We start from the raw sequence: 24,716 nt of genomic DNA, 5'->3' as shown, positions 1-24,716 counted from the left end.
ATATATTCAAAATATGCTTTTACATTTTTTTTTAAAACCCATACTATAAAATATGAATGTTACCTCCAGGAGACTGCTTTTCCAAGGCTTTTCTTAACTTCTTTTTCTTAAACCATCCGAATAGGAAACCACTAAACTGAGGACTCTTGCAAGCAGAGCTGATCTCTGAAACAAATCAAGGGTTTCTCCAGTTTGAACTACAACCTTGCAAACCCCATTCCTTTGTTGTTGTTGGTAGTTGTATTTTCTGGTGCCTTTCCCTTCAGCAAGCCATTGTAGCTATTTACAATCCAGAAACAAATCTGGTATCGTGTGAGAATTCTCGGATGATAAAGTTTTTACCTTCTAAATGGTTTTGACCACCTAAAAGATGAAATTGTAATCAATAGCTTTCTGGGTAAGCAAAGAATTAGAACAAAAGAAACTGGTTATTCTGAGTTTTATTTTGGGTCTTAGGTGAATATAATTGGATTATTCATTATCCTTTATTCATGATATATTATCATTATAAGGCCATGCATAGCCTACTTATATTCATCCACTTTTTTATTTGGTTCCTTTAAAAATATTGTTTTATTTCTAACAACCATTTTCAATCCTAATTTTTAAAATTTGAGGTGAAACATACAGTGAAATGAACACATCTTAAATGTATTTGATGAGTTTTGATAAATATATAAACTTGTATAACCAACACCTCCATCAGGATATTGAACAGAAAGTCCCCAGTATCTCCTTCAATCATTCACCACTTCCTGCAAGTAATTCCTACTTTCTGTCACCATAGTTTACCTATTTTTGGATTTCGCATGAAAGGAATCACATAGTACGTAGTCATTTATGCTTGACTTCTTTGGCTCAACATAATGTTATATGTATCAGTGTTTTTCATTGTGGAGTACTCTTCCATTGTATTAGAGTAATATTCCATTGTATCAATATTAAGTATGTGAGAATGCCCAGGGGAATCTTCCTCTCAGAAATGTTTCTGAGGATATAGGAAAATATAGAGCATGGGATTTTCTGAACCCTTTTATTTAGCCTTTAAAAATACTTTGACCCAGGCGTGGAAATTGACATTGCCTTATTAACACAGATGCTCACGAAGTGAGGCTGCCTCTACAGTAGCTTAAGCCATGGGCAAGTCAGACTTTTGATAAATATGGAAGCTCTATTCTTAGCATTAGTGCTTTACCACTTCAGGTTGCTGTTCTTACTCTTCTATATAGTCCTTTAATGCCCATTTCGAGTTTATTGAGACTTATTTTGTGGCCTTGCATACCTGCATGGCCTGTCCTGGTGAATGTAACAAGTGGATTGAAAAGAATGTATGTTCTGCATTTGGATTTTTTTTTTTAATATTTGTTTATTTATTTAGCTGCGTTGGGTCTTAGTTGCAGCGCGCAGGCTTCTCTCTAGTTGTGGCTTGCAGGCTGTAGAGCGCGGGCTTAGTTGCCCTGGGGCATGTGGGATCTTAGTTCCCCAGCCGGGGATCGAACCCACGTCCCCTGCATTGGAAGGCGGATTCTTAACCACTGGACCACTGGGGAAGTCCCTGCATTTGGATGTTTTGTTCTATAAATTCAATTAGGTTAAGACGGTTGATAGTGTTGCTAACATCTATATTATTACCTGAACTTTTTCCTGCCTTGTCTGCCATTCTAAAAGAAGGTTGAAAAGGAGGAACAAATGAAAGATGGGACAAACAGGAAAACAATGGCAGGGCAGTAGACTTAAATCCAACCATGTCAACAATTACGTTAAATATAAATGGACAGAATTTGTGTAATTCTCCCTTAATTGTGTCAGATTTTGCCTCATGTCATTTGAAGCTCTGTTATTAGTTGCAAAAACTTTTGTGATTGTTAGGACTTCCTGATGAATTGACTCTTATCATTATAAAATACCCGTCTTTCTTTCTAGTAACACTTGTTGATTGGAAGTCATTTTTCTTATATTAATATAGCCACTCCTCCTTTCCCAGGCTTACTGTGTCTTTGGATTTAAACAGTCTGACAATCTCTGGCTTTTATTAATGTTTATTCCATTTATATTTAATATAATGATAAATTATATGAGTTTATCTACCATTTGCCATTTGATTTCTTTTTCTCCCGTCTCTTCATTGTTCCACCTTTACTGCCTTCTTTTGGATTAAATGAGGATTTTATTAGTAGTCTATTTCATCAACTCAATTGGCTTTTTACTTTGTCTTTTTATTTTATAGTTTTAATGGATTATATTATATATTATTATCACAGCCTGCTATGAATTAGTATTAAACACCTTTGTGCATAAGGTAAGAACTTTACCCCCTTTTATCCACCGAGCCATTAAGACTGATTTTTTTCATAAGCCCTAACCACTCTGCATCATGTGGACGGGGGAGTGCCCACAAGTGAAAAGATGTATAAATGTGAATATCACTCATTATGGTTCCCTTTACTCAAGAGCTGAATTCCTCATAGTTTCTACCTGCTTTTGGTCACTCTCCAATTTCTTTAAAATTGTTTTATATGTCATCCAGTGTTTTGTATTGCTATTTGTGGGACAGTAAGTCCAATACAATCTATTCCACTATTATCAGAACTGGAATTCCCATTTAGTCATTTTTAATAGTGTAATAATAACTTTTGAGTCCATCCCTAATTCAGAAACTTGACAGTAACCTTCATTTAACTTTGCAACCCTTTTTCCCATTCTGTGCCTCTACGTCCCTGGCTTAAGGCAGCCATCATCCTGAATTGTGTATTATCGTTCCCTCTTTTCTTTTTGTATAGTTATATTGAATCTATATGTATTTCTAATATATGTGTGTGTATTTATATATTTGTATTTAATTGTTTTTAACTTTATAAAAAGTCTTGCTGAATGAACCAGAGACTTACTTTTTTATTTCCCTTTATATTGCATAGATTTGTCCAAACTACACGTGCATTGTTTTAGTTTATTTTGAAAACTGTATGCAATTACATTGTGTAAATATACCAGTTTATTCATCTCCTCTCACATTGATGGACGTTTGGGTTGTTTTCACGTTTTTGTCCTTGTGACAAGTCCTACTGTGAACATTTGTGTATTGCTCATGGTTATATACCTTGGGGTAAATATTGCTAGATTGAAAATGAATGTAACTGTTTAATTTTAGCCCATTCTACATTCCCATTACCATTCTGTAAGAGATTCTGTGCATTCACCTCCTTTTACAGTACTTGGTACTCTCCAATTTTTTTGCCAGCTGACTGGGTATAACATGGTATCACATAGTTATCTTAAATTTCTTGACTATTAATAACATTAAGCATCTCTTCATATTTTTATTGGCTGAAAGTGTTTCCTCTTCTGTTATATGTCTGTTCGTGACTTCACCTCTCCCATTTTTTTAATCAATTTGTAAGAATTCTACACTTGGAATACCACTGAACTACCACCTATATTTAACTAATTTTAATTTATTAAAGAAGTCTTTGAATCTGTCATTCTTCCTGACCACCCTGTTTAATTTGCAAACCTCTCCAAATTCCTGACCCTCTGATCTCCTGAGGATAACTGCTCGATTTTTCTCCATTAGCACCTACCACCTTTGCCATATTACATACATATTTATTAATCGTGTTTACTGTCTGTCTTGTCCTTACTGTTACATGTAGGATGCTATGTGATAAGCATAGAGATTGAGAGTAAGCATTTATAAACTTTTATAACACTTCAATGTTGTTGTCGTATTTTATTATATTAAACAAAGACTTGGTCTCTAACAAACTGGAAATTTTTTTAAAAATTGGTTCTTCACCACCATTTTGAAAAGCATGGCCTAAGTTCTCATACCTCCACGTCATAGAATTTGAAAGGTACATTTAACAGAATAGAGAAGAAATAGATAATTACCTGTCTTTCTTGGAAAAGTGTTCCTGCTCTACACAAATTATAGTTGCCAACAAAGACGAATATTTGTTTTTCTAAGTTAGTGAGGTGATGAGAGCTTTTCTAAAGTGAGCATTATTTTATTTTATCAGCATTCCCCATGTTTATAGCTGAGCCTGGCATGTGTCTGTCTGTCTCGCTTTTATATATATATATATATATATATAGTATCTATCTAGATACTATCTAGAGCTCTTTGAAGTTCAGCTTTTAAAATGAAAGGGAATGTAAGCCACTTAATGATATAAAATTCAAGGACCATACACTCTTTGGCTTAATCCTTTGTGTTCTCAATTTTCACATTTTGAGGTTTCCACCCTGCAGCGTGATCATTAAATTTGCGCCCCACCTCTCTGGACTGTGCACTAGCTAAATGTGCAAGTAGATTTTTGAGAACTCCTAGGTTCATAACCTAGCTTATTAACCCCCTGATTTCTGGGTGACTGTAAATGCGTGCCTTGGGTATTTTTATGCTGTAGTATTTATACATAAAATGGTAGTGATATTTTATACCTTCTGAAGGGAGTAAAGTTCTGGGAAATCCTTAGATGAAATCTATGAATACTGTAAAATCAAAGTAAGATTTCACAATGATTAAATGGCATTTTATTAGAGTGAATGCACAGTAGAGAACTGATCTAAGCAGCTGTTTATCAGAACTGTAAATATGTTTGCAAAAATAAAGTGGTAAGACCTGGTTACTTGGCAACAGAGGGCAAAGGTTTCTTTTAAGCAACACAGCCTTTGTTTCCCAGGCGTTTGCTACACCACAGTATCTGCAAAGTAGCAAGAGCCTTACTTAGGCCTGTTGGGAGAATTTATGTGGGTGCTTAGCTGGTACCTGAAATGTATTAATTAATATTGAAAATCACATAATTTACCTTTTTCCTGTTAATGACCAAATTTTTTGCAAGGATAATTTCAGTTTATTTTTTAACTGGTAAAAGAGTGAGTAGATTGTGACACAATTTCAGCCTAAACCTGTCTGTGAGATAGGATCAGAGAAACAAAAATTTAATATTATAGTGGAAATCAGACAGACCTAGTTTAAAAACTGGTTTTTGTTATACTTACTTGCTGTCTTTACAGGCGAAGATCAACAAACATCTTTGATCTAATTTATAAAATGAAGAGGAATTTATGCATTTTATAGGGTTCTTCTCATGATAAAGAATTGTGGATAATTTATATTAATGTGTCGGAACCACTGTAGGCACTCAGTACATGATAGCTATTGTTATGTTGCAAAATACCAGTAGACGTGTATGTGCTTATTATATATGTTCCTGAACCATTTTCTTAGACAGATCTTATGGTAATTCCCTATTGCGAAAAAAAAAAAAATTAAAGGCAAAATTGAGAGAGCAGAGATTAGGTGGGGCTGGTGCAGAAAGAACAAGTCTTATCTATGCAGCATCCCTCATGGCCCTGAGCAAAGTTCCACAGCCACCTCTGATGACCTCACAGAGACCCAGAGCTCTACAGAGTACAGCGCGGAAACCATCCTACTGGAGTTTAAACACCGTGGGTCCAAGAAATGTATTGTGCTTATTTTATTAACTGATCAGTTATAGCATGTGGTCCTGCAGTACAGTAGGCAGATGAATGGTCATAGTTTGTTAAATGATTCATTTAATTCAGCTCTAATACTTCACAAATTCTCTGTATTTGACTGCGAGGTGGAGTTATAATTTGATGTTGAATTATCAAACCTGCCAGGAAGCATGTGTCATTTAAGGATGTAATGATAACATCATTATTTTTTCAGATCTAGGTTGGAATTTGCCCTTGACAAATAGCAAAATGATGAGTGATGCAAGTGACATGTTGGCTGCGGCGTTGGAGCAGATGGACGGTATTATAGCAGGTAATCTGCATCCTCTAAAAGACGCAATCATGACATTTACTTTGCTCTCTTGACTTTTTTATTACAACTCTTTTATTACCTCTCCACTTCCATATTTTCATTTATTGTCTCTGTCCAATGCCTTTAGGTTCCCCATGGTTTCATCTTTGTCCCTCTTCTCCAATTTTTGCCAGAATTATTCTTAAATTTTATTTTAAAATGTCAGAAATTCTAGTACCATCCTGGGCTTCTAATCCAGGATAAAGGTGATTCTCGTCCAGATAGTCTGTGGACTGCACTTGGAGGGATACTGCTCTACCCAGTGTTCAGGAGTGTTTTGATCTTTTCCCTTGAATTCCACATTCACTTTTCCACCAATGACTCTCACATCTGCTTATTTTTCCAATTCTTTGCTATTCTTCAGGTCCCTATGTCTACCAGCCAACCAGGTACTCCCCTGAAATGTCTTGTAGACACATTAGTGTCATCATTTAAAACATCAAGCTCATTATGTGTATATGTATAACTGATTCGCTTTGCCGTACACCTGAAACTAACCCAACATTGTAAATCAACTATACTCCAATAAAAAATTAAAACAAACAACAACAAAAAAACCCATTGAGCTCATTATCTTTCCTCAGAAGCCCCTCTAGTTGTCTTTGTCTTGGCTAATTTCATAGTCCTCCATCCGTACAGTTTCCTAAAGCAGAAGTTTAAGTCATGCTAGGCACTTCCCACATGTTCCTCCACTTAGTTAATCAAATTCTATCAATTCTACCTCCTACCAAATTCTCCCATTCCCTCCTCTCTAAAATCTGTCTTATCTGTGCTACCATTGTCTTGCTTTATCTAAATAACCCTCTCACTTGATGTCCCTGACACTCTTGCTTTCCTGCTCTAGTCCATCCTTTTCCAGACCACCAGAATCTTTTTTCCAAAATGCCAATCTGATCATCTTCTTTTTAAAAAATCTTCAGCAATTCTCTATTATAGAAGCTGAGCAAAAGCAGTCGACTATCATCTCCTTGTTTTCTCATCATAACTGAGGGGACTGACTAGTGGATGAGCCCTTTTCACTCCCTCGCAGTCCCCCAGGAGTGGTGGCTACCTAAGGTCTCATGTCATATTTTGTGTTTTGTCTCAAGAGGAGGACTTTCATATATTTAGGAACCAATTACAGTGAGGAGATGTCTGAATGGGCTTCGGATGGGCTTGTCATGCACACACCTGGCGGTCAGGGTCAGGGTACAGTTGGTCTCTGCCAGCTACCAGGGTCAGGATATAGTTGTCCTGGCCCCAGCTCCTTCACTTTTCTGGTCACAAATTGGACTCTACTCTGCTTCGGTGGTTTGAAGAAATCAAAGGTATTTTCCTCTTCAGAAGGTTCTTCCCTTCAGGGGAGTGTCATGTGGGGTTTGACCTCCTTTGTTATACTTCTATGTCCTGGAGACCCAACTTCAATTGGACCTCTTTTGTAGATTAGACCACACCTTGAGTACTGTATTCGATTCTTAGAATATTATTTTCAAAGTGTCATTGGCAAACGAAAACTTACCTAGAGAAGGTAAGCGTGAAGGTGAAGAGTTTAACAAACTAAGGAACTGGTTATGTTTAACCTAGAAAAGTGTATTCTTCTCAGGGCATAATATTGGGTTGGCCAAAATGTTCCTTCAGTTTTTAAGTAAAAATAAAAGACACGTTTTTCATTTTCACCAAGACCTTTATTGAACAGCATATTCACCCTTCTGTTCCACTACCTTCTGCCATTTTTCAGGCAACTCCATAATTCCGTCTTCACAAAACTTTTAATCTTTTTGAGCAAAGAACTGTTCCAGGTGCCTTTTACAGTCTGCCAGGGAATTGAAATTTTTTCCATTAAGAGAATTTTGTAAAGATCAAAATAAATGGAAATCCGAAGGTGCAATGTCTGGTGAATACGGCAGATGACTCAGAACTTCCCAGCCAAGCTGTAACAGTTTTTGCCTGGTCGTCAAAGAAACATGCAGTCTTGCGTTATCCTGATGGAAGATTATGCGTTTTCTGTTGACTAATTCCGGATGCTTTTCATCGAGTGCTGCTTTCAGTTGGTCTAATTGGAGCAGTACTTGTTGGAATTAATTGTTTGGTTTTCCGGAGGGAGCTCATGATAGAGGACTCCCTTCCAATCCCACCGTATACACAATATCACCTTCTTTGGATGAAGACCGGCCTTTGGTGTTGGTTGGTGGTGGTTCATTTCGCTTGCCCCACGATCTCTTCTGTTCCACATTATTGTACAGTATCCACTTTTCATCGCCCGTCACAATATGTTTCAAAAATGGAACGTTTCCATTATGTTTAAGTAGAGAATCGCATGTGGAAATATGGTCAAGAAGGGTTTTTTTGCTTAACTTATGTGGAACCCAAACATCAAAGCAGTTCACATAACCAAACTGGTGCAAATGATTTTCAGTGCTTGGTTTGGATATTCTGAGTATGTCGGCTATCTCCCATGTGGTATAACGTCGGTTGTTCTCAATTAATATCTTGATTTGATCACTGTCAACTTCAACTGGTCTGCCCGACCGTGGAGCATCGTCCAGCAAGAAATCTCCAGCACGAAACTTCGGAAACCACTTTTGACACCTTCTAATAGTCACGGCCCCTTCTCCATACACTGCACAAATCTTTTTTTTTGCGTTTCAGTTGTGTTTTTACCTTTCTTGAAATAATAAAGCATAACATGCCGAAAATGTTACTTTTTTCCTTCCATCTTCAATGGCTACACAAAAGTTCACTAATTTTGATGTTTTTCTTCAATGCACACTGATATGACAGCTGTCACATGCAATCTAACAAAATTGTTCCGAAGTTAAAGACAACTAAGCGGTATTAGAGCCATCGTACAGAAAACCCGAACGAACTTTTTGGCCAACCAAATATATGCTTTTATTTTTTTAATTTAAAATTTTGTTTTATGTTTTAACTTCCTTTTAAAAATTGAAGTACAGTTGATTTGCAGTGTTAGTTTCAGGTGTACAGCAAAGTGATTCAGTTATACATATATATATTCTTTTTTCAGATTCATTTTCATTACAGTTATTACAGGATATTGAATATAGTTCCCCGTGCTATACAGTAGGTCCTTGTTGTTTATCTGTTTTATATGATATATGCTTTTAAATAGTTGAAGGACTATTCAGCCATTTACTCTGTCACAGTTTCAGAAAATATAACAACTAGAACCGATTATAGGCTCTTACCAGAGGTTACGTGTAACCTTACACTTTTAGTGAACCTCTAGTCAAGGAGAGTGGTATTTCTGGAACAGTAGTTGAGGGATTACATTTTACATATTCCACTAGATTGGTGTATTTGTTCCTCAGCGCTGGCAGGGCTTCAGGACCAACATTAGAGTTATTAAGAAAATCCAGATTCCCCAGCTCCCACCTCAAACTGAGTCAGCCAAAGCTTTGTGGGTAGTACCTGGATTTATATTTTGAAATTACCATCAGTATTTCTCCAGCTGAGGTAAGAGGGAGAGGAAGGGAACTGACTACAAACATTTGGGGAATTTTTCTGAATACATATCTCTCCCCTCTCCCCACCTTGTTTTGTGATGGAGACTGAACAGAATAGAGGGTTACCATGGGCTCATGTGTTTTTTAATGATATCATCAGATGATCTTAATACTTAAAACTCCTGGAATAGGACATTATAGTCTGTCTGGGTTTTGATGCTTTTCTGTTCTTCCTTCCTCTTGACATACTCTCCTCTATTTTTTCTGAGTTCTTATCTCAACTTTACAGGGTTTCCTGAGGGGGTTGATTGAGACAGTTATGTGGTTCCATTAGCGTTTACCACTGTGCATATCAGTGGTCACCATGAACACAATTTGGTAGATGTTTGGTTCAAATCTTGTGGTCCAGTATTAGGAATATCAATGGAATGAACCAGCTGAAAGAGAATTCCTTTCCCCATTGTGAGAACTGGCCAACTGGAGAGAGAACTTACACGTTGGCTCACAAGTTTCATCAGTCGTAAGACCTTCAAATTTGTGAGGTGATGGCCTGAATATCAGAACTGTTGAAATTTGAGTAGAAAGTTAGTATGTATATTTGATGGTATGTATATCTGATAGACCAGAAAATAAAAATCAAAGAGATGAAGAGGTGTATATGGGTGCTTTCAGAATGGGCTGTGAGTCAGTTGTATGGATTTAAGGAGTAGAATGTTTTCTCTAATAAGTAATAGAAAACAAAAAGGGCTGTAAAACTATGTTTTCAAGCTGATGTGATCAAGAGCATTTGATAGTAGGCTGCAAACAAAATCGTGGGGGGGGGAATGTTTATACACACATGCACATGCATATACAAATGTACACATGTAAGTTATTGAAGTTCTTCAGAGATTAAATTCTGGTCAGTTAACTGGGAGCTGGCCCTCTTACCTTTGAAATTATGCTATGCAATTTCCACCTCAATGTGTAACTTATTTACGGGCATTTAGAGTTTATGGTTTCTAAAATTTGTATTTTGGGGAATACATGGCTCCACCCAAACTGATCTGCTACCTTATCTTAGCCCTTGTTTCCTTGAGGTCAGCACATCTTACCCCAAAGCCTACCATGCTCTTACTACTCCACACAGCTGCCCCCCGTTAGATATTTGATCATTGGTATTTATCATCAATTGCATGGTTTTTATCATTTCACCAAATGACTATGCCTCGGAGAGGTTTACGTGATTGAATTCTCTTTTCCCTGTTCCTTGTTTGGTCATTCCTCACTGTGACTAGACTTGCTTGCCACCTTCAGCTTTGGTATATTATCCAACATAAATTGCTCTCTCCATGATTTTTTTTTTTTTTTAAACCTAGGTTCTAAGGCCCTGGAATATTCCAATGGGATTTTTGATTGCCAGTCTCCCACCTCCCCGTTCATGGGAAGCTTGCGAGCTCTGCACCTTGTGGAAGACCTGCGCGGGTTGTTAGAGATGATGGAAGCGGATGAGAAGGAAGGCTTGAGGTGCCAGATCCCAGACTCCACGGCGGAAACGCTCGTCGAGTGGCTGCAGAGTCAAATGGTAGATGTCTGCTTGTTACAGGTCCCTCACGGTGAACCTTCTGTTGCTTATTCCAAAATTTAGAACGTAGAATAGCTGATCAGAACAGGAAAAAACAGTCATAGGGCAATAGCTTTGCCCTGATTTTATCCCTTAAGAGATTCTGATTCCCTTTTGACCCTAAGGATAGTTTTTTTTTTTATATATATATATAATTTATTCTTGGCTGCGTTGGGCCTTCGTTACTGTGTGCGGGCTTTCTCTAGCTGCGGCGAGCGGGGGCTACTCTTTGTTGCGGTGCGCGGGCTTCTACTTGCGGTGGCTTCTCTTGTTGCGGAGCATGGGCTCTAGGCGCGCAGGCTCAGTAGCTGTGGCTCCCGGGCTCTAGAGCGCAGGCTCAGTAGTTGTGGCGCACAGGCTCAGTTGCTCTGCGGCATGTGGGATCTTCCTGGACTAGGGCTCAAACCCCTGTCACCTGCATTGGTAGGTGGATTCTTAACCACTGTGCCACCAGGGAAGTCCCAGAATAGTTTTTTTTAAAGTGCTGTTAGTATACATTTCATGAATGCCAGCTGGTCACCTGATTTTACCCATAAAAGTGGACTAGCTTTTCAATTGTGCTTGAATGACCTGCTGTGGCTTAAAACCAAATAGTCCTGTGAGGGGAAGAACAGTTGCACTTAATAGATGCTTTCCTGGTAGTACCGGGAAGTTTACTGTAAAAGGACCCAGTAGCAATTCAAAATAGGGAGTGCAGTGAATAGATACTTCTAATAACAAGGGAGGTTGGTAGCAGTAGTTGATGTCAAGTGCCATCTAGTGGTTGTGGCAGTCATTTCAGTTCCAGTGCATGAGTTAAGCTGTGGATTGGGCTTTAAATGGTGTTCTTATTCACTGAACAATGAGCCTCTTTCTAGGCATCCGGCAGATCTGCCCTTTCCCGGGACATAGTGGTAAATACCGTGGTCTTAGTATGTGTTAAACACGTAAAATCTAGAGAATATCACAAAAATATTCAGAAGAGAAAGTAGAAAAGGTGTTTATTTTGTAAGTATTTAAAGGATATTCAATTTTTAGGAAGATGCATGAATAAGCCTAGAAGTTAATTGTATCAATATTTATATAAAAGCTAATGAAAATTGTATGAAAGAATCAAGATCTGTTTTTGGTCTGTGGTGGAAATGTAAGGTGTTCGCTTTGGGAACCTTAATAAGTACATCCTACGACTAAAGCATTTTCATGTGATGTGACACAAATACCGGTGTTCCCACCCAGTCCCATGCTGGACCTTCTTACGTTTCCGGCCAATATATTGTACCTTCCCATTTCAAGCACAAACAGTACGATCCATCTTTTAGTGGTGGTGCAGCTATGCAACCTTGATAGTTAGAGATATTTTACTTTTCATAATACACAGTGCCTCATTGTTGTACTTTATAATTGCTCTGCAAGTTTCTCCTCTAGAGACTTAAGTATCCAGGTTTGCTGATTTCTTTGGAGAATTGCTTCATGCTCTGAAACCAGACATTTCCTAGCATATTCCTTAGGCTATTTCTACTTCCTCTCTCACCCCTTCTTTACTCCATGTTCTCCTGACCATTCAGCACGTAATAGGAAAGGAACTTATGCTGGTAGAGGAGCCCATTCCCAGCCAGCCTCCAGAGGCAGCCAGTGGCAGCCATAGCTTGAGAGTACTGTGGTTGAATTTTCCCTTGTGTCCAAAACTTTGCCATTGATATGTGCTCAGTCTGTTCTGTTACAGTATTTCTGGAAAAGATTGAAAGTGGTGATGATGGTATCTGAACCTAAATCATGTCATTCATACCTTTTTCAGAAACTTCCAGTGATAGTCACAGCTCACTGAGAGAAGCCAAAGTACTTGCTGGATTGCAAGGCCTTTAGGACTTACTACTCACTGCTTTCTGACCTAGTATCTCATTGCACTTCCCCTCTTTCACTCCACTTCAGGCACATGGGATTCCTCACTGATTCTACAACATGCTGGGGAGACTGGCCTCAGGGCCTTTGCACTGGCTGTTCACTCTGCCTGGAAAGTGCTTTCCTCGGATATCTGTATGGCTAGCTTTCTTGCATTCTCCTTTAAAAGTTGTGCTCTCAGTGAGGCCTTTCCTGGCCACCCTATCTAAAATTTCACATATTTATTCTTCGTAGTACATCTCCCTGCTTTATTTTTTTCTAAAACTCACCACTTTCTTACGCAATATGTATTTGCCATATTTATGTGTATTTTCTGTCTCTCCAACTGGAATGGAAGCATCATGAATCAAAGATTTTTGCCTATGTTTAAAACAAACCAAAAGTGTATCGATGTGGCCTAGAACAATGCTTGGCACTTAGCAGGTGGTCAGTAATTATATGTGTGATGAATGATGCTCCACGAATGATAAAATGGCGTATACATTTGGATGAACTGAGGTTATTTATTGTGTTAAATGTATTCTTTGGGTGCATAATGGCTTGTTAATTTGTGTTTTGGGTTGCTCTCTATCTTAATATTTGACATTTTAAAGTTAAGTAGCCACAAAATGACAAATATTTTACATACCTTACAAAGATTCAGTTTTCATCCAAAAAATGACAATAAAAAACTAGATGTGAGTCCAGGGAGGTAAGTTTTTGGAGGGTTAAACTTATTTATATTTGTCCAACTGATTTATATCTGTCCCCTCACGTGGACCCCAATCCTTCCAAATTACATGTATTTTCTCAAGCACGTAGAAAATGAAAAAATAAAAGAAGAAAGATGGCAAAGGGCAAAGCCCAAAGCAAGAAGGGGAGAATGGGAATGAGTGTTTGGAATAATGAAGGCATAGGTGTGACATGAATAGTCAGAGCTTACCCTGTAGCAGACTTTAATTTTAGATCCAATAGGTAGAGGGTCTTAAGGCTTGCAATTTAATGATTTGCTGATAGTATAGCTTTCTCCCATTTTAATATGTCAGAAGTTGTGATGTGTCTTACGATCTTAAAAGAGGTATCTATTATACACGTTTTAGCTGGGATTGTTTCTTTCTTTAAATAATAAGGTTCCTAGAGTAGTCAGATAAATTCATGGAGACAGAAAATAGAATAGTGGTTGCCATGGGCTGGGGTAGGGAGGAGTGAGAAGTTAATATTTGATGGGTACACAGCTTCGGTTTTGCAAGATGAAAAGAGTTCTGTAGATGGATGGTGATGATTGCACAACAGTGTGAATGCACTTAAGGCCACTGAACTGTCTACGTAAACATGGTTAAAATTGTAAATTTTTTTTTTTTTTTTTTTTTTTGCGGTACGCGGGCCTCTCACTGTCGTGGCCCCTCCCGTTGCGGAGCACAGGGCTCCAGACGCGCAGGCCCAGCCGCTTCGTGGCATGTGGGATCCTCCCGGACCGGGACACGAACCTGCGTCCCCTGCATCGGCAGGTGGACTCTCAACCACTGCGCCACCAGGGAAGCCCCCAAATTGTAAAGTTTTATGTGTGCTTTACTCTAACCAAAAATTTTAAAATTAATAATTTGATAAAATTTAATGGCATCTTAGAATTGGAGGAACACAGAATCCTACGAATTGTATTGTACATGGGATAATCATCAAAATAACGAATAAAGGAGATCCTGTCGTAAAAAAGCCGTGAATGATAAAGAAGGCAGGGCTGTAAATTGGCAGTTACAAACGCTGGCTCCGGAGACAGCAGACTTGAACTTTAAATGTTGGCTCTGACTCTTAGAAGCTTGTAGGATTTGGGGAAATTTTCTTAAGCTGTTTGTCTCAGTTTCCTCATCTGTAAAATGGGAGTGATAGTTTCTGCCACACAGGGTTAGGAGGATCCCACAAGCTAATGTATGTTGAGTGTTTGTCGGTGAGCCTGGTGGAGGGTTAGTCAAAAAGGTAATACTGAAGAGTGGATTGTAGAGAGCAAGGGAGACGTTTAACAGGACCCTCTGCAATGAGGGAAAGAAAGGGTTGAGTCCAGTTACAAGGGAGGTTAGGTTACAAATTATTTCTACAGTTTACTTCTTTGATAAAAGAGTACAGATATTTCCCAGACAATGGGGAAGCTTCCACAACATTTTAGAAAAACTTATTAATGATACTAGTTACGTAATTAAGATTTCATTCATGTTTAATGATGGCCAACGTGGGAGTCCATGTACTTGACTGACTGATGCTAAGCTACTCATTAGTGCAACTGGGCATTTGAATTTCTAACCCTTATTTTACCCAAGCCAGGAAGATCCCCTGGTTTCCTGTAGGGTGCAGGTTATTCTTCACTGCTGATTTCTGCTGCCTGTTCAATTGTTTCATATGATCAGAAGCTGGATAAGAAAAAAGAAAATAGTAGCACTAGTAGCCTGTTAGAGTGAAGGGTATTAAATCTACAAGAATGAATTTGTTTTAATCAGGTAGCTATACCTATAGCCTTCTAGGAATGAATACGTTTCTTTTAGGACTTGGAAGTTTGTCTCCTGTGGTTAAAAAAAGAAATCAATTGAGTACAACATATTTGTTCAATAACTGAGGTATAATTCTCTGTTTTGATTGTGAAATGTTGTGTGTTAACACAAATATTAATAATGGAGAACTATGTGCTTCATCCAGCTCAGAGTTTAAGAGAGCAAATAGAAAAATATGTCTAATTGTTTGAGCCAAACAAGTAGTTTTTGTTTACTTTCGAGCTAACCTGATGAATTGCCCTAGAACATTCTTACAATGCTTTTTCCAGTAGATGGAGCTGAGGTTCATGACCTTCACCAGATCCTGAAATCCCAAAGTGTCTGATCATTTGGCATTTTTAATTATGAAGCAGTCTCAAAATCACCAGAAATTACAAAAAGACAGTTTTCAACAAAGTGAATGAAAATACTGATGGTAAAAACTGCAAGTCAGGCACCATAAGCCATGAGATAAGTAGCATATAAAATGGGGGAAATGAAGTGTTCGTGACTGGCTCCTGACCTGTTAACTCATTCTAATGCATTTCTACCTTTTCTCTATGTTAAAAAGAAAGATAATATTAATCCTAAATGTACCTTGTTTAAATGTTTCTGTAAAAACAACAATACTCAGAATTTATTTAAAGAGTTCAGACACGGGGTATGTTCTCTCCAGGGCTGCTGGCTGTTCTTCCCGAGTCCCTGACCCTCAGCCACAGAATCCGTCCCCATCCCACCATCCCCTGATCCCTGCTGCTCTCTGGCCAGCTTCTCTTTTCCTGTGTGCCTCCAGGGAACGTTTTTTCAAGCCTTGGCAAACAAGGTGCATCCTAAGATTGTATCCCATATGTGGTCACAATTATCTGAGTTACGCCACGTCTCACTGAGACATCCTGGTTGAAGTTAAACCTGTTTTTCCCTTAGGCTTCTGGAAAACTCACATGGAAAGGGTCCACAGAAACAGGAAAGCACATGGACCAAGTCAGCAGAATTCTCCATCAGGAGAGGCCAGGGCTGTGTGCACAGCGAGAGAGGCGCTCTCAGTGGAATCCCAGGCTACCAGTAGTTGTTGGGATTGAATAAAAAGATTCCTCTATTCTTTTATGAAAGTGAGTTAAGAATAAGTGGCAAGAAAAATAGCGACAGCGTTTTTTCTTGATCTCACGTTCCCCTTCCCAAAGTAGAAGAGGTTCTTTCGCTAGCTCTGCATCCCGTCACATAGCTAGATTTTAATCAATATGAATAAAGGAATGAGTAACGGGTGAATGAATGAATATGGTGCACTTCTAGAATAGGAGCTGGGCCTTAGTTTCTACGGGACCTTCTGTTCTCCGTCCTTCTGGGACTCAGGGGACTTTGGAGTATCCCTGTGACCGGGATAATGTTGCAGCCTCATCGTGTACCCCCTCCCTGCTACAGAAGCCTCAGCAGCATGGTGATGTGCGTGAAAATAAGGCGAGGAAGGGGTACAGCCCATCTTCTCTCCTCAAGAAACGTGTCTAAAAGAACTCTTTAGGAGACACTAAAGCAGCCTAACCTCACCCTGTATTGGCTGTGGATGCGCGAAGGAGGGAGGTGCTGGCGTGCCCTAGCTGTGTAACAGGATAGCCATTGTATCTCGGCAATTAATATTTTAATGTGGCACAAATACTCCAAGGGAAGCTCTCTCACTGTACTTCTAACAAGACTGGCAGATGAAAGCACTTGGCGTCTGCTGCTCTCCCCAGCCTTGCAGATGTAGTGACATTTTTGGAGTAATGCACCTCAGAGGCTGGCCTACTGCTGTGGTTTCTCTCGCTCCAGAGCACTGTTTAGTTAAGAAGATACTTTCTGTCTCTGGGAAACAAGCACCGTGAAAATTAAAACCCAGAAAAACAAAACCTCAAAGCCATAGTCTAATTTTGACCACGTCTGTAATCTTGACTTGGAAAGTACAGAATATATTCAGGCTCATTCTGAGTTTCAGTCTTTGATGTATTTTCTGACAGCATTGAATAAACTGATGTCTTTCTAGGAGAGGGTCATGATTGGGCTTTTGGGATGGGATGAAATGTGTGTGAGGTTTACGTCCCCTTTTGGTTTTCTTTCTGAGCAGAGATGCTGAGATTTTGGAATAAACAGAGGGCTTCCTGAAGACGTTGTTCTTCTGAACTGCAGTAGAAATTTAGGAAGGAAAAATAAGTGGGCTGTTTGCAAGACTGACCCAGAGTCAGAGGTACTGTAGTACACAGGGGCACTGGCCGGTTGGAGGGGATGCTCCACTGGCCCCAAATGGTAGCGGTGTTGCCCTGATATGATTGTTTACAGCACAAAGGTAGGCCTCCCCACCCTAATTACACCACATCAAGTGCGAGGACAGGGCAGCAGAGCACCGCCTCTGCCTGGTGGCTTGATTTCCAACGTTACTGGTGTAGTGTTCTTTGACTCTTAGGACAAAAGAGTACGAGATGCCTTATTGCGGTGTTGGGCCGAAATGAAATATGACTGTGATATTTGTGGCTGACAGATTCAAGTCTTATCTCACTCTCTCCTCTTCCCCAGTCTCTCCTAGGAGAGCAGGCAATAAATGTTTGCATGCGGTGGTACAGATATAATACTGTGATTAGGACATGAAAGACCCTGTATTAGATATGTCTTTTGGTAGCTAAAGATAGCATTTAATTGAAGGAGCTTGAGTGAACTGCACGTTCCCTTTTCTTTCTTTCTTTCTTTCTCTTTTTTTGGCTGCACCAAGCAGCGGCTTGCGGGATTCTCAGTTCTTCAACCAGGTATTGAACCCGGGCCATGGCGGTGAAAGCCCGGAATCCTAACCACTAGGCCACCAGGGAACTCCCCCCCACCCCCCGCTTTCCTTTGTTGATACTGAATTTTAAGAAACAGAATCATGAAATCAAAAAGACATGGCAGTTTTGTGTTTTTTTTTTTTTTTTTTTTTTTTTTTTTTTTTACAGTGCGCGGGCCTCTTACTGCTGTGGCCTCTCCCGTTGCGGAGCACAGGCTCCAGACGCGCAGGCTCAGCGGCCATGGCTTACGGGCCCAGCCGCTCCGCGGCATGTGGGATCTTCCCGGACGGGGGCACGAACCCGCGTCCCCTGCATCGGCAGGCGGACCCTCATCCACTGCACCACCAGGGAAGCCCAGCATGGGGGTTTTTAAAACTATATATATTTACTGGGTGGAGAGAGAGAGAGAGAGAGAGAGAGAGAATGAGGAGGGTGTGTGTGTGTGTGTGTGTGTGTGTGTGTGTGTGTGTGTGTGTGTGTGTGTGTGTGTGTGTGTGTGTGTGTGATAGTACTAGTCCAACTATTTCTTAACATTTGTTGTCCTTATAAAATTGGACTGATTTTCTTTTCCCTATTTTAATTTAGTTACTCACCATTCTGATTTGGGAATGTTATATTCAAAATGAGTTCTATGTTATAAATAAGTTTAATTGTGGCAAATCACTGTTTGTATGTTGATCTTGGATTTTAACAGGACAACAGAACTCAGGAAAGAACAACACACCAAAAATGAAGGTTGGGGACAAAAGAGGGCCAAGTGTAGGCTAATGCAAACCAACAGAACTAAGAGAATCAGAGGAAAACACAGCATGATACTTTCAGCAAAAATAACAGACAGAAGACTCCCACCTGCCGTGAATTAATAACTATTGAAACTGGGTGATGAGTACAAAGGGTTTCATCATTATAGTCTTTACTTTTATATATATTTGAAATTTTCTGTAACAAAACATTTTAAAAAAGAGACCCACATAAGGCAAGATGTTAACATTTATTACATCTTTTTACTTGATTGTGTATTTATATTTGATGATTAAGGGGAAGTTAATATGAAAAGAAGAGCTCCTACTTAGATGGCAAAGGCCAAAGTAGATGGTGCTTGATATTACGTGTAGCACCTGCCACGTGAGTTCAGGCAGTTCACGTTCTCGGGTGTGGTTTCTGGCCCTAGGATTCTATAATTCTATGAGGAATCAAGCTTTGTAGACATTTTTCCTCCATTATGCCAGGAAGATCTGGCAAACACCATGGGTTCCTTAATTAAATTAAAGTATCACTGTTACAGCCCAGCTGCATCTCCTGCCCTGCCCTCCCTGGTGTGCTACACTCCCGCCCTTCCACACACCGTTAGTTGACGATTACGTTGTTGAAATCCTCCAGTTGATTCCAATTTTGACTTAAACTTTCAGCTGGACTGAACGTGGTCAATGTAGGGTTGCATCATGAGTTGAACTAGAAAGAGTTATTCTGAAGGCATCTCTGGGATTTTGAGTAAAGTAATTTGGGCTGGTGTTCAGTGTTTTGGATGTTAAATCGACTCAACAAGAGTTTATACCAAATATGTTTTTAATTATGAGCTTAGGGTTTGGTAAGCATCGTGGGAGAATCAAAAGAAATGTAAGAGTTTCGTATTGAGGTACTGTTGGGAAGAATAAGTGACCAACTCGCGTAAAATCACTAGCAAGCCCTCCCTGGTGGAATATGATGAAAAGTTAATTGTGAAGTTCAAGACAAGACACAGAAGAGGAATCAGTAGAGGAGAAGAGAATGACACAGTATAAGGAGGAGGTGGGAACTGGCTAAGAAAGATGGATTTCTGTGAAGGATACAGGCAGAGAGGAGTGGGAGGGCGTACAGGGGTGGGCACAGAGCCCTGGAGTAGATGTTGGAAAGGAGAATGGACGAAAGTTCATTGAGAGGAAGAAATTGATGGTGAGGAGGAAAAAGGCAATAATTGTAGGTCAGTTCTCAGGAAAACAGGAAATCAAGGTTCCAAAGTAGAAGAATGGTAAGCTTTTAGGAAGGAGCTAAGGCTCAGTTCCCCTGAGACTGGCAGGAAGGAAGACAGGGAAGACGTAGGAGGCAGTACGTAATGTTGTGCGTTGAAGAAGGAAGTATATGAGGGAGTTCATGCAAGAGGACCTCAATTACTGTGCATTAAAAAGGCTCTGAGGTCACCTCTTAAATGTGGTAGGAAGAGGGCGGTACAGGCTTGAGGGGAAAGGGGTGTGTGTACCAGGTGGTAGAGGAAATGTGAATAAAAGTCTTACTGAGGGCTTCCCTGGTGGCGCAGTGGTTGAGAGTCCGCCTGCCGATGCAGGGGACACGGGTTTGTGCCCCAGTCCGGGAAGATCCCACATGCCGCGGAGCGGCTGGGCCAGTGAGCCATGGCCGCTGAGCCTGCGCCTCCGGAGCCTGTGCTCCGCAACGGGAGAGGCTGCAACAGTGAGAGGCCCACGTACTGCAAAAAAAAAAAAAAAAAAAAAAAAAAGTCTTACTGAGAAGAAAGAAGGCCAGGATAGAACCATTCATTCATCTTTTATTCGTCTGATGTTTATTGAACACCTATCATTGTTCCTTCATTCAGCAGTCAGTTAGCTGCAGTCCTTCACTGCACGTCAGATGGAAAGAGGAACCGACAAAGAATGCAGCGTCTGTTGGAAGAGAGAGACGCATAGGTAGCCAAGTCTAGCCTAGTCCTTTCAGTGTGATGCCTGCTGTAGTGAAGGGTCATCTGGATGCTGTAACTGGCATGTAAGTGAACAGGCAATTCAAGGAAGACTTTCCAGACCAAGCCCCATTTGAGGTGGACCTTAAGGAATGAGGAACAAGGAGGAAAGGGTAGGAAATACAGTCCATGCAGAGGGAATAGAATTGGTGTGTGAGAGAGCATGCCGGGTTTGGGGAGGCTTGGGGTGGTCTGGGAGGTGGAGCACAGGAGACGGAGGAAGAATAGGGGCGGTAAGGTATTTGCCTAATGGAATTTATCTCTTGCTAACATTTTTTAGGCAAAGGTAACAAAATTAGCAGAAACAGAAATAAACGTGAATAGAATAGACCTTTACCTGCTTGAGTAAGTCAGCACAGTGCTTTGAAAGCATGTAACCATTCCAGTAGTGGCTCTTGCTTTATGTACCTATAGTGATTTTAGTGTTTAAAAATAAACTACTCTTGAGGGTTATGAGTGCTTGTAAATATCAGTACAGTGTTAAGAAACGTGAGTATGCTCATTGTGGTCAGTTTTTAGTATTTTTAAATGGATAATTTTGTAGAACTGGTTTTGAAACAACTTATTTCCATATCATAGGCAGTGGTTTCGTGAAACCCTTCTAGAACCTGCCCTAGAAACACTTCTAACCTTGCTCTAATTTCCTTTAGTCAGGAAGAGGAGGATTTTTGTTTTATGTCTTCACTGAGCAGAAAGCTTTTTTTTTCTACCCAATGAAATGGATGTTTATAAAACATTGTTTATGTAGTTTTAAAAGCAGATGCCCGCTAATGTTCATAATCAACATGAGGACTTTAAAGCTGTGCAGGGCCGGTCTCAGCACTTTCTAAGATCGAGAACATGCGTTACACATCCTGGCTCTTTTCCAAAAAACTGTCTTCAAGAAGTTAACATAAATTTCATTTTCCTGGTAGTCCCCAGGGATGGAAGTCATCCCGGCCACTCCGTCAGACTCCTCCTAATACTTGTAATTTAATTCTGGGCACTTCAGTTTACAACATAAATAGAATTATGCTGTGATAATTGTGCAGGTATGTGTGGTCAAGCAGGTGATGTTAAAAATTTTATCCACACAGTGCATGCTTAACTAAATTAGTTTCAGATTCTCTTGTGGCCTCATGGGAAATACATCCAGTGCACCGATGTTTTGAGAAAAAACATCCTGCAATTTTCTTTTTTGTTGAAGCTCCATTTTTGTTTGTTTTTGTTTCCTTCCCAACACATAACTTTTGTTATTCTCAGAATTTATACTTAAAAATGCATTAATTGGAAAGGCAGAGTGATAAAAGCACTTAATTCTGGAAACATAATTGCTGTCACATCAGTCGTGTTCTGGGCAGTAAGCACGTACAGTGTGTATTTTCTTGAAGTCTGAGGTTGTTTATTTGCTTTTTCAGTTGACCTCTGGGCGGCCCCATCTAACCATTTTGGACTCCACTGGCTTTTATGTCTGTTGTATTTGAATGAGGAATCAGGAACTTCTATTGGGATTACACATTATGTGATTAGGAACTATTTAAATGAGATACCAAGAGACACAGCACATATACTACTCTATTTCAAAACGACATTTTTATGTTGTCTGCACTCTGTGAGCCTTTTCAATCTGTCTCCTTAATCACTTGTATATATTGCAATACAAGACGGCCGAGGAAAACAATCTACACTTCCTTTCCCAGTCTGTACTTCCTTTGGCATTTGTGCCATCCATATATATGCCCAAATCTGATAAAAGGGGGCAGAAGGGAGGAGAAAAAAGAGTAAGCACTAGTCTAAGTAGAGTACTGGGCTGGATGCTGTGGAGGTTACAAGATGATACCAGTTTGCAGGCTCTGCCTGGAAGCTTAGAGTAACAGTAGGTGAACAAGCAAACCCACGAGAAGTTAATGAATTCAGAACGGAATGTGGTAAATCACCGATGAGCATGACTAGTCCGTGCTGCAAGGGGAGGTCATTGTGGACTCAGTGCTTAAGCTCTTGGGGGAAAAGAGAAAGGCTTCAAAGGGGAAGGGAAGGGCTTCCCTGGTGGCGCAGTGGTTGAGAGTCCGCCTGCCGATGCAGGGGACACGGGTTCGTGGCTCGGTCCGGGAGGATCCCACATGCCGCGGAGCGGCTAGGCCCGTGCGCCATGGCCGCTGAGCCTGCGCGTCCGGAGCCTGTGCTCCGCAACGGGAGAGGCCACAACAGTGAGAGGCCTGCGTACCGCAAAAAAAAAAAAAAAAAAAGGGGAAAGGAAGATTTGTCCTGTGATTTGAAGACTTGAGTAGCAGGAAGAGGCCGGTGGTGTAAGTTGCCCCTGTTGTTTCCCGTGTAAAGGCCGGCATTTGTAGTCCTGGATTTGGGACTTTGGGAGGAGAAGGCAGGAATGGAAGGGCCTCCCAGGTCATTCCCGCTGATAGAGGCATTCAGGGGGAAAGAGCGATTTTGTGCCCGACCGCATGCTCACAAAGCTTTGCGTGCCCAGGTGGGCATCCACTGTCAGTGACTATCAGTAGCCACTGTTCCTTTTGGGTCATTATTTTCTTCTTCATGAGTTGTTTTTTGTTCTTGTTGTTGCTTTGTATATAAACCATGTTTCCTTCTCATATTTTCTATTAAGGGCAGTAACAGCTGTGCTGAATTCAATTCAGGTTCCTTGGATTAGAAACATATGCAATTTTTATTTACCCACAGTAGTTCAGTTTTTACTCTTTTTTTTTTGGTAGCGCCAGGTCTTTAGTTGAGGCAGGCAGGCTCCTTAGTTGCGGCTAGCTGGCTCCTTAGTTGTGGCATGTGAACTCTTAGTTGCAGCATGCATGTGGGATCTAGTTCCCTGGTCAGGGATTGAAGCCGGGCCCCTGGCATTGGGAGCATGAGTCTCAACCACTGCGCCACCAGGGAAGTCCCTCACAGTAGTTCAGTTTTAAAGAGGGTCAGGCTTACCCGTATCACTTCCTTTTTCAGACAAATGGACACCTCCCTGGGAATGGAGATGTGTATCAAGAAAGGCTGGCACGTTTAGAAAATGATAAAGAATCTCTCGTTCTTCAGGCAAGTGATTTTTAAATGCTGTTTTTCCCTCATGACTTAACTTACAAAGACCATTTTAAATTGGGATGGCAAGTTCAGATGCTCGCAGGAGCCAGACTGCCTATAGAAGTAAGCGCAGTAGGCCATCGGTACACGTTCAGGAGCGGTGAGGACTGTGGCAGAACAAGCATACATGTGAACAACACTTCTCAGCCTCTGCTCTTCAAGGGCCAGTCTGATGACAGGCACAGTGTCATCTGATTTTCTGATGTGATCTGTTTCTTTTTTAATATATAGCAGAAATTCTGATTTTTATACTATATATGTGTGTCTATATATTCATACATCTGTTCCATAAATATGAATAAGTATTTCTGAATCTGAATATATATTTAATTTTTCAATTTTAAAAATGATTTCATGGACCAAACCAAACACCAAGTGGGTAGTGGAGTCCTGTTTGGAGGCTAAATCAGAGTTTCCCTCTCCTTCATAATCCTTTAAATCCTTGGCACGTAGTTTTACTTTGGTAGTTGAGCTAAAAGAGCTGAAGCATATTTACGAGGCTGGTGATCGTTGGGAGGCAAACTCAGGTTTGCAATAAGCACTGAGGATGAAGGACTAAGCCAGTGGCTCCTCTTGCACCTCTGAGCTACACCCTGGCTTTCGAACACATTCGTGGACGGTGTGATCATGAAACATCTCATGGAGGTTGGATTCCCTGGACTCTTGGTTTGTCAAGCGTCAGATTTAAATAGTCCTCGATAACTTCTCTTTCAAACATTAACTTCATTTCCTCTCTTAATCTCTAATACCACCTCCTACCCCCACCATCCCTCAAAAAAGATAGTTTCTGTATATGCTCTTTCTCTATAAAGTGTCGCACATCCCCAATCAGCCCTAACTTCCTTGAAAATTGAATAGGAGTCCTCAGACCAATAAGC

At 40.3% G+C, this 24,716-nt stretch overlaps 1 protein-coding gene across 12 annotated transcripts in view; it reads left to right on the top strand.

Moving 5' to 3' along the window:
• Window positions 1–24,716, top strand: part of PPFIBP1 (PPFIA binding protein 1) — a 177,942-nt gene that overhangs the window by 103,785 nt on the left and 49,441 nt on the right. For 8 of the 12 annotated variants that reach the window (XM_033866971.2, XM_033866966.2, XM_033866967.2 and 5 more), the window contains 3 exons: window positions 5,693–5,791; window positions 10,632–10,837; window positions 23,707–23,793. In XM_033866971.2, the coding sequence (XP_033722862.1) occupies window positions 5,728–5,791; window positions 10,632–10,837; window positions 23,707–23,793 (357 nt within the window). In that variant the 5' untranslated portion in view covers window positions 5,693–5,727. Of the gene's footprint in view, window positions 1–2,227; window positions 2,300–5,692; window positions 5,792–10,631; window positions 10,838–14,155; window positions 14,284–15,542; window positions 16,362–23,706; window positions 23,794–24,716 lie in introns of those variants that run through there. The other 4 variants (XM_073788915.1, XM_033866965.2, XM_073788917.1 and 1 more) reach the window with 3 other exon arrangements.

The sequence above is a fragment of the Tursiops truncatus genome, chromosome 11 (assembly GCF_011762595.2).
Source record: "Tursiops truncatus isolate mTurTru1 chromosome 11, mTurTru1.mat.Y, whole genome shotgun sequence".
NCBI lineage: Eukaryota > Metazoa > Chordata > Mammalia > Artiodactyla > Delphinidae > Tursiops > Tursiops truncatus.
This window is presented reverse-complemented; position numbering and strand designations above follow the sequence as displayed.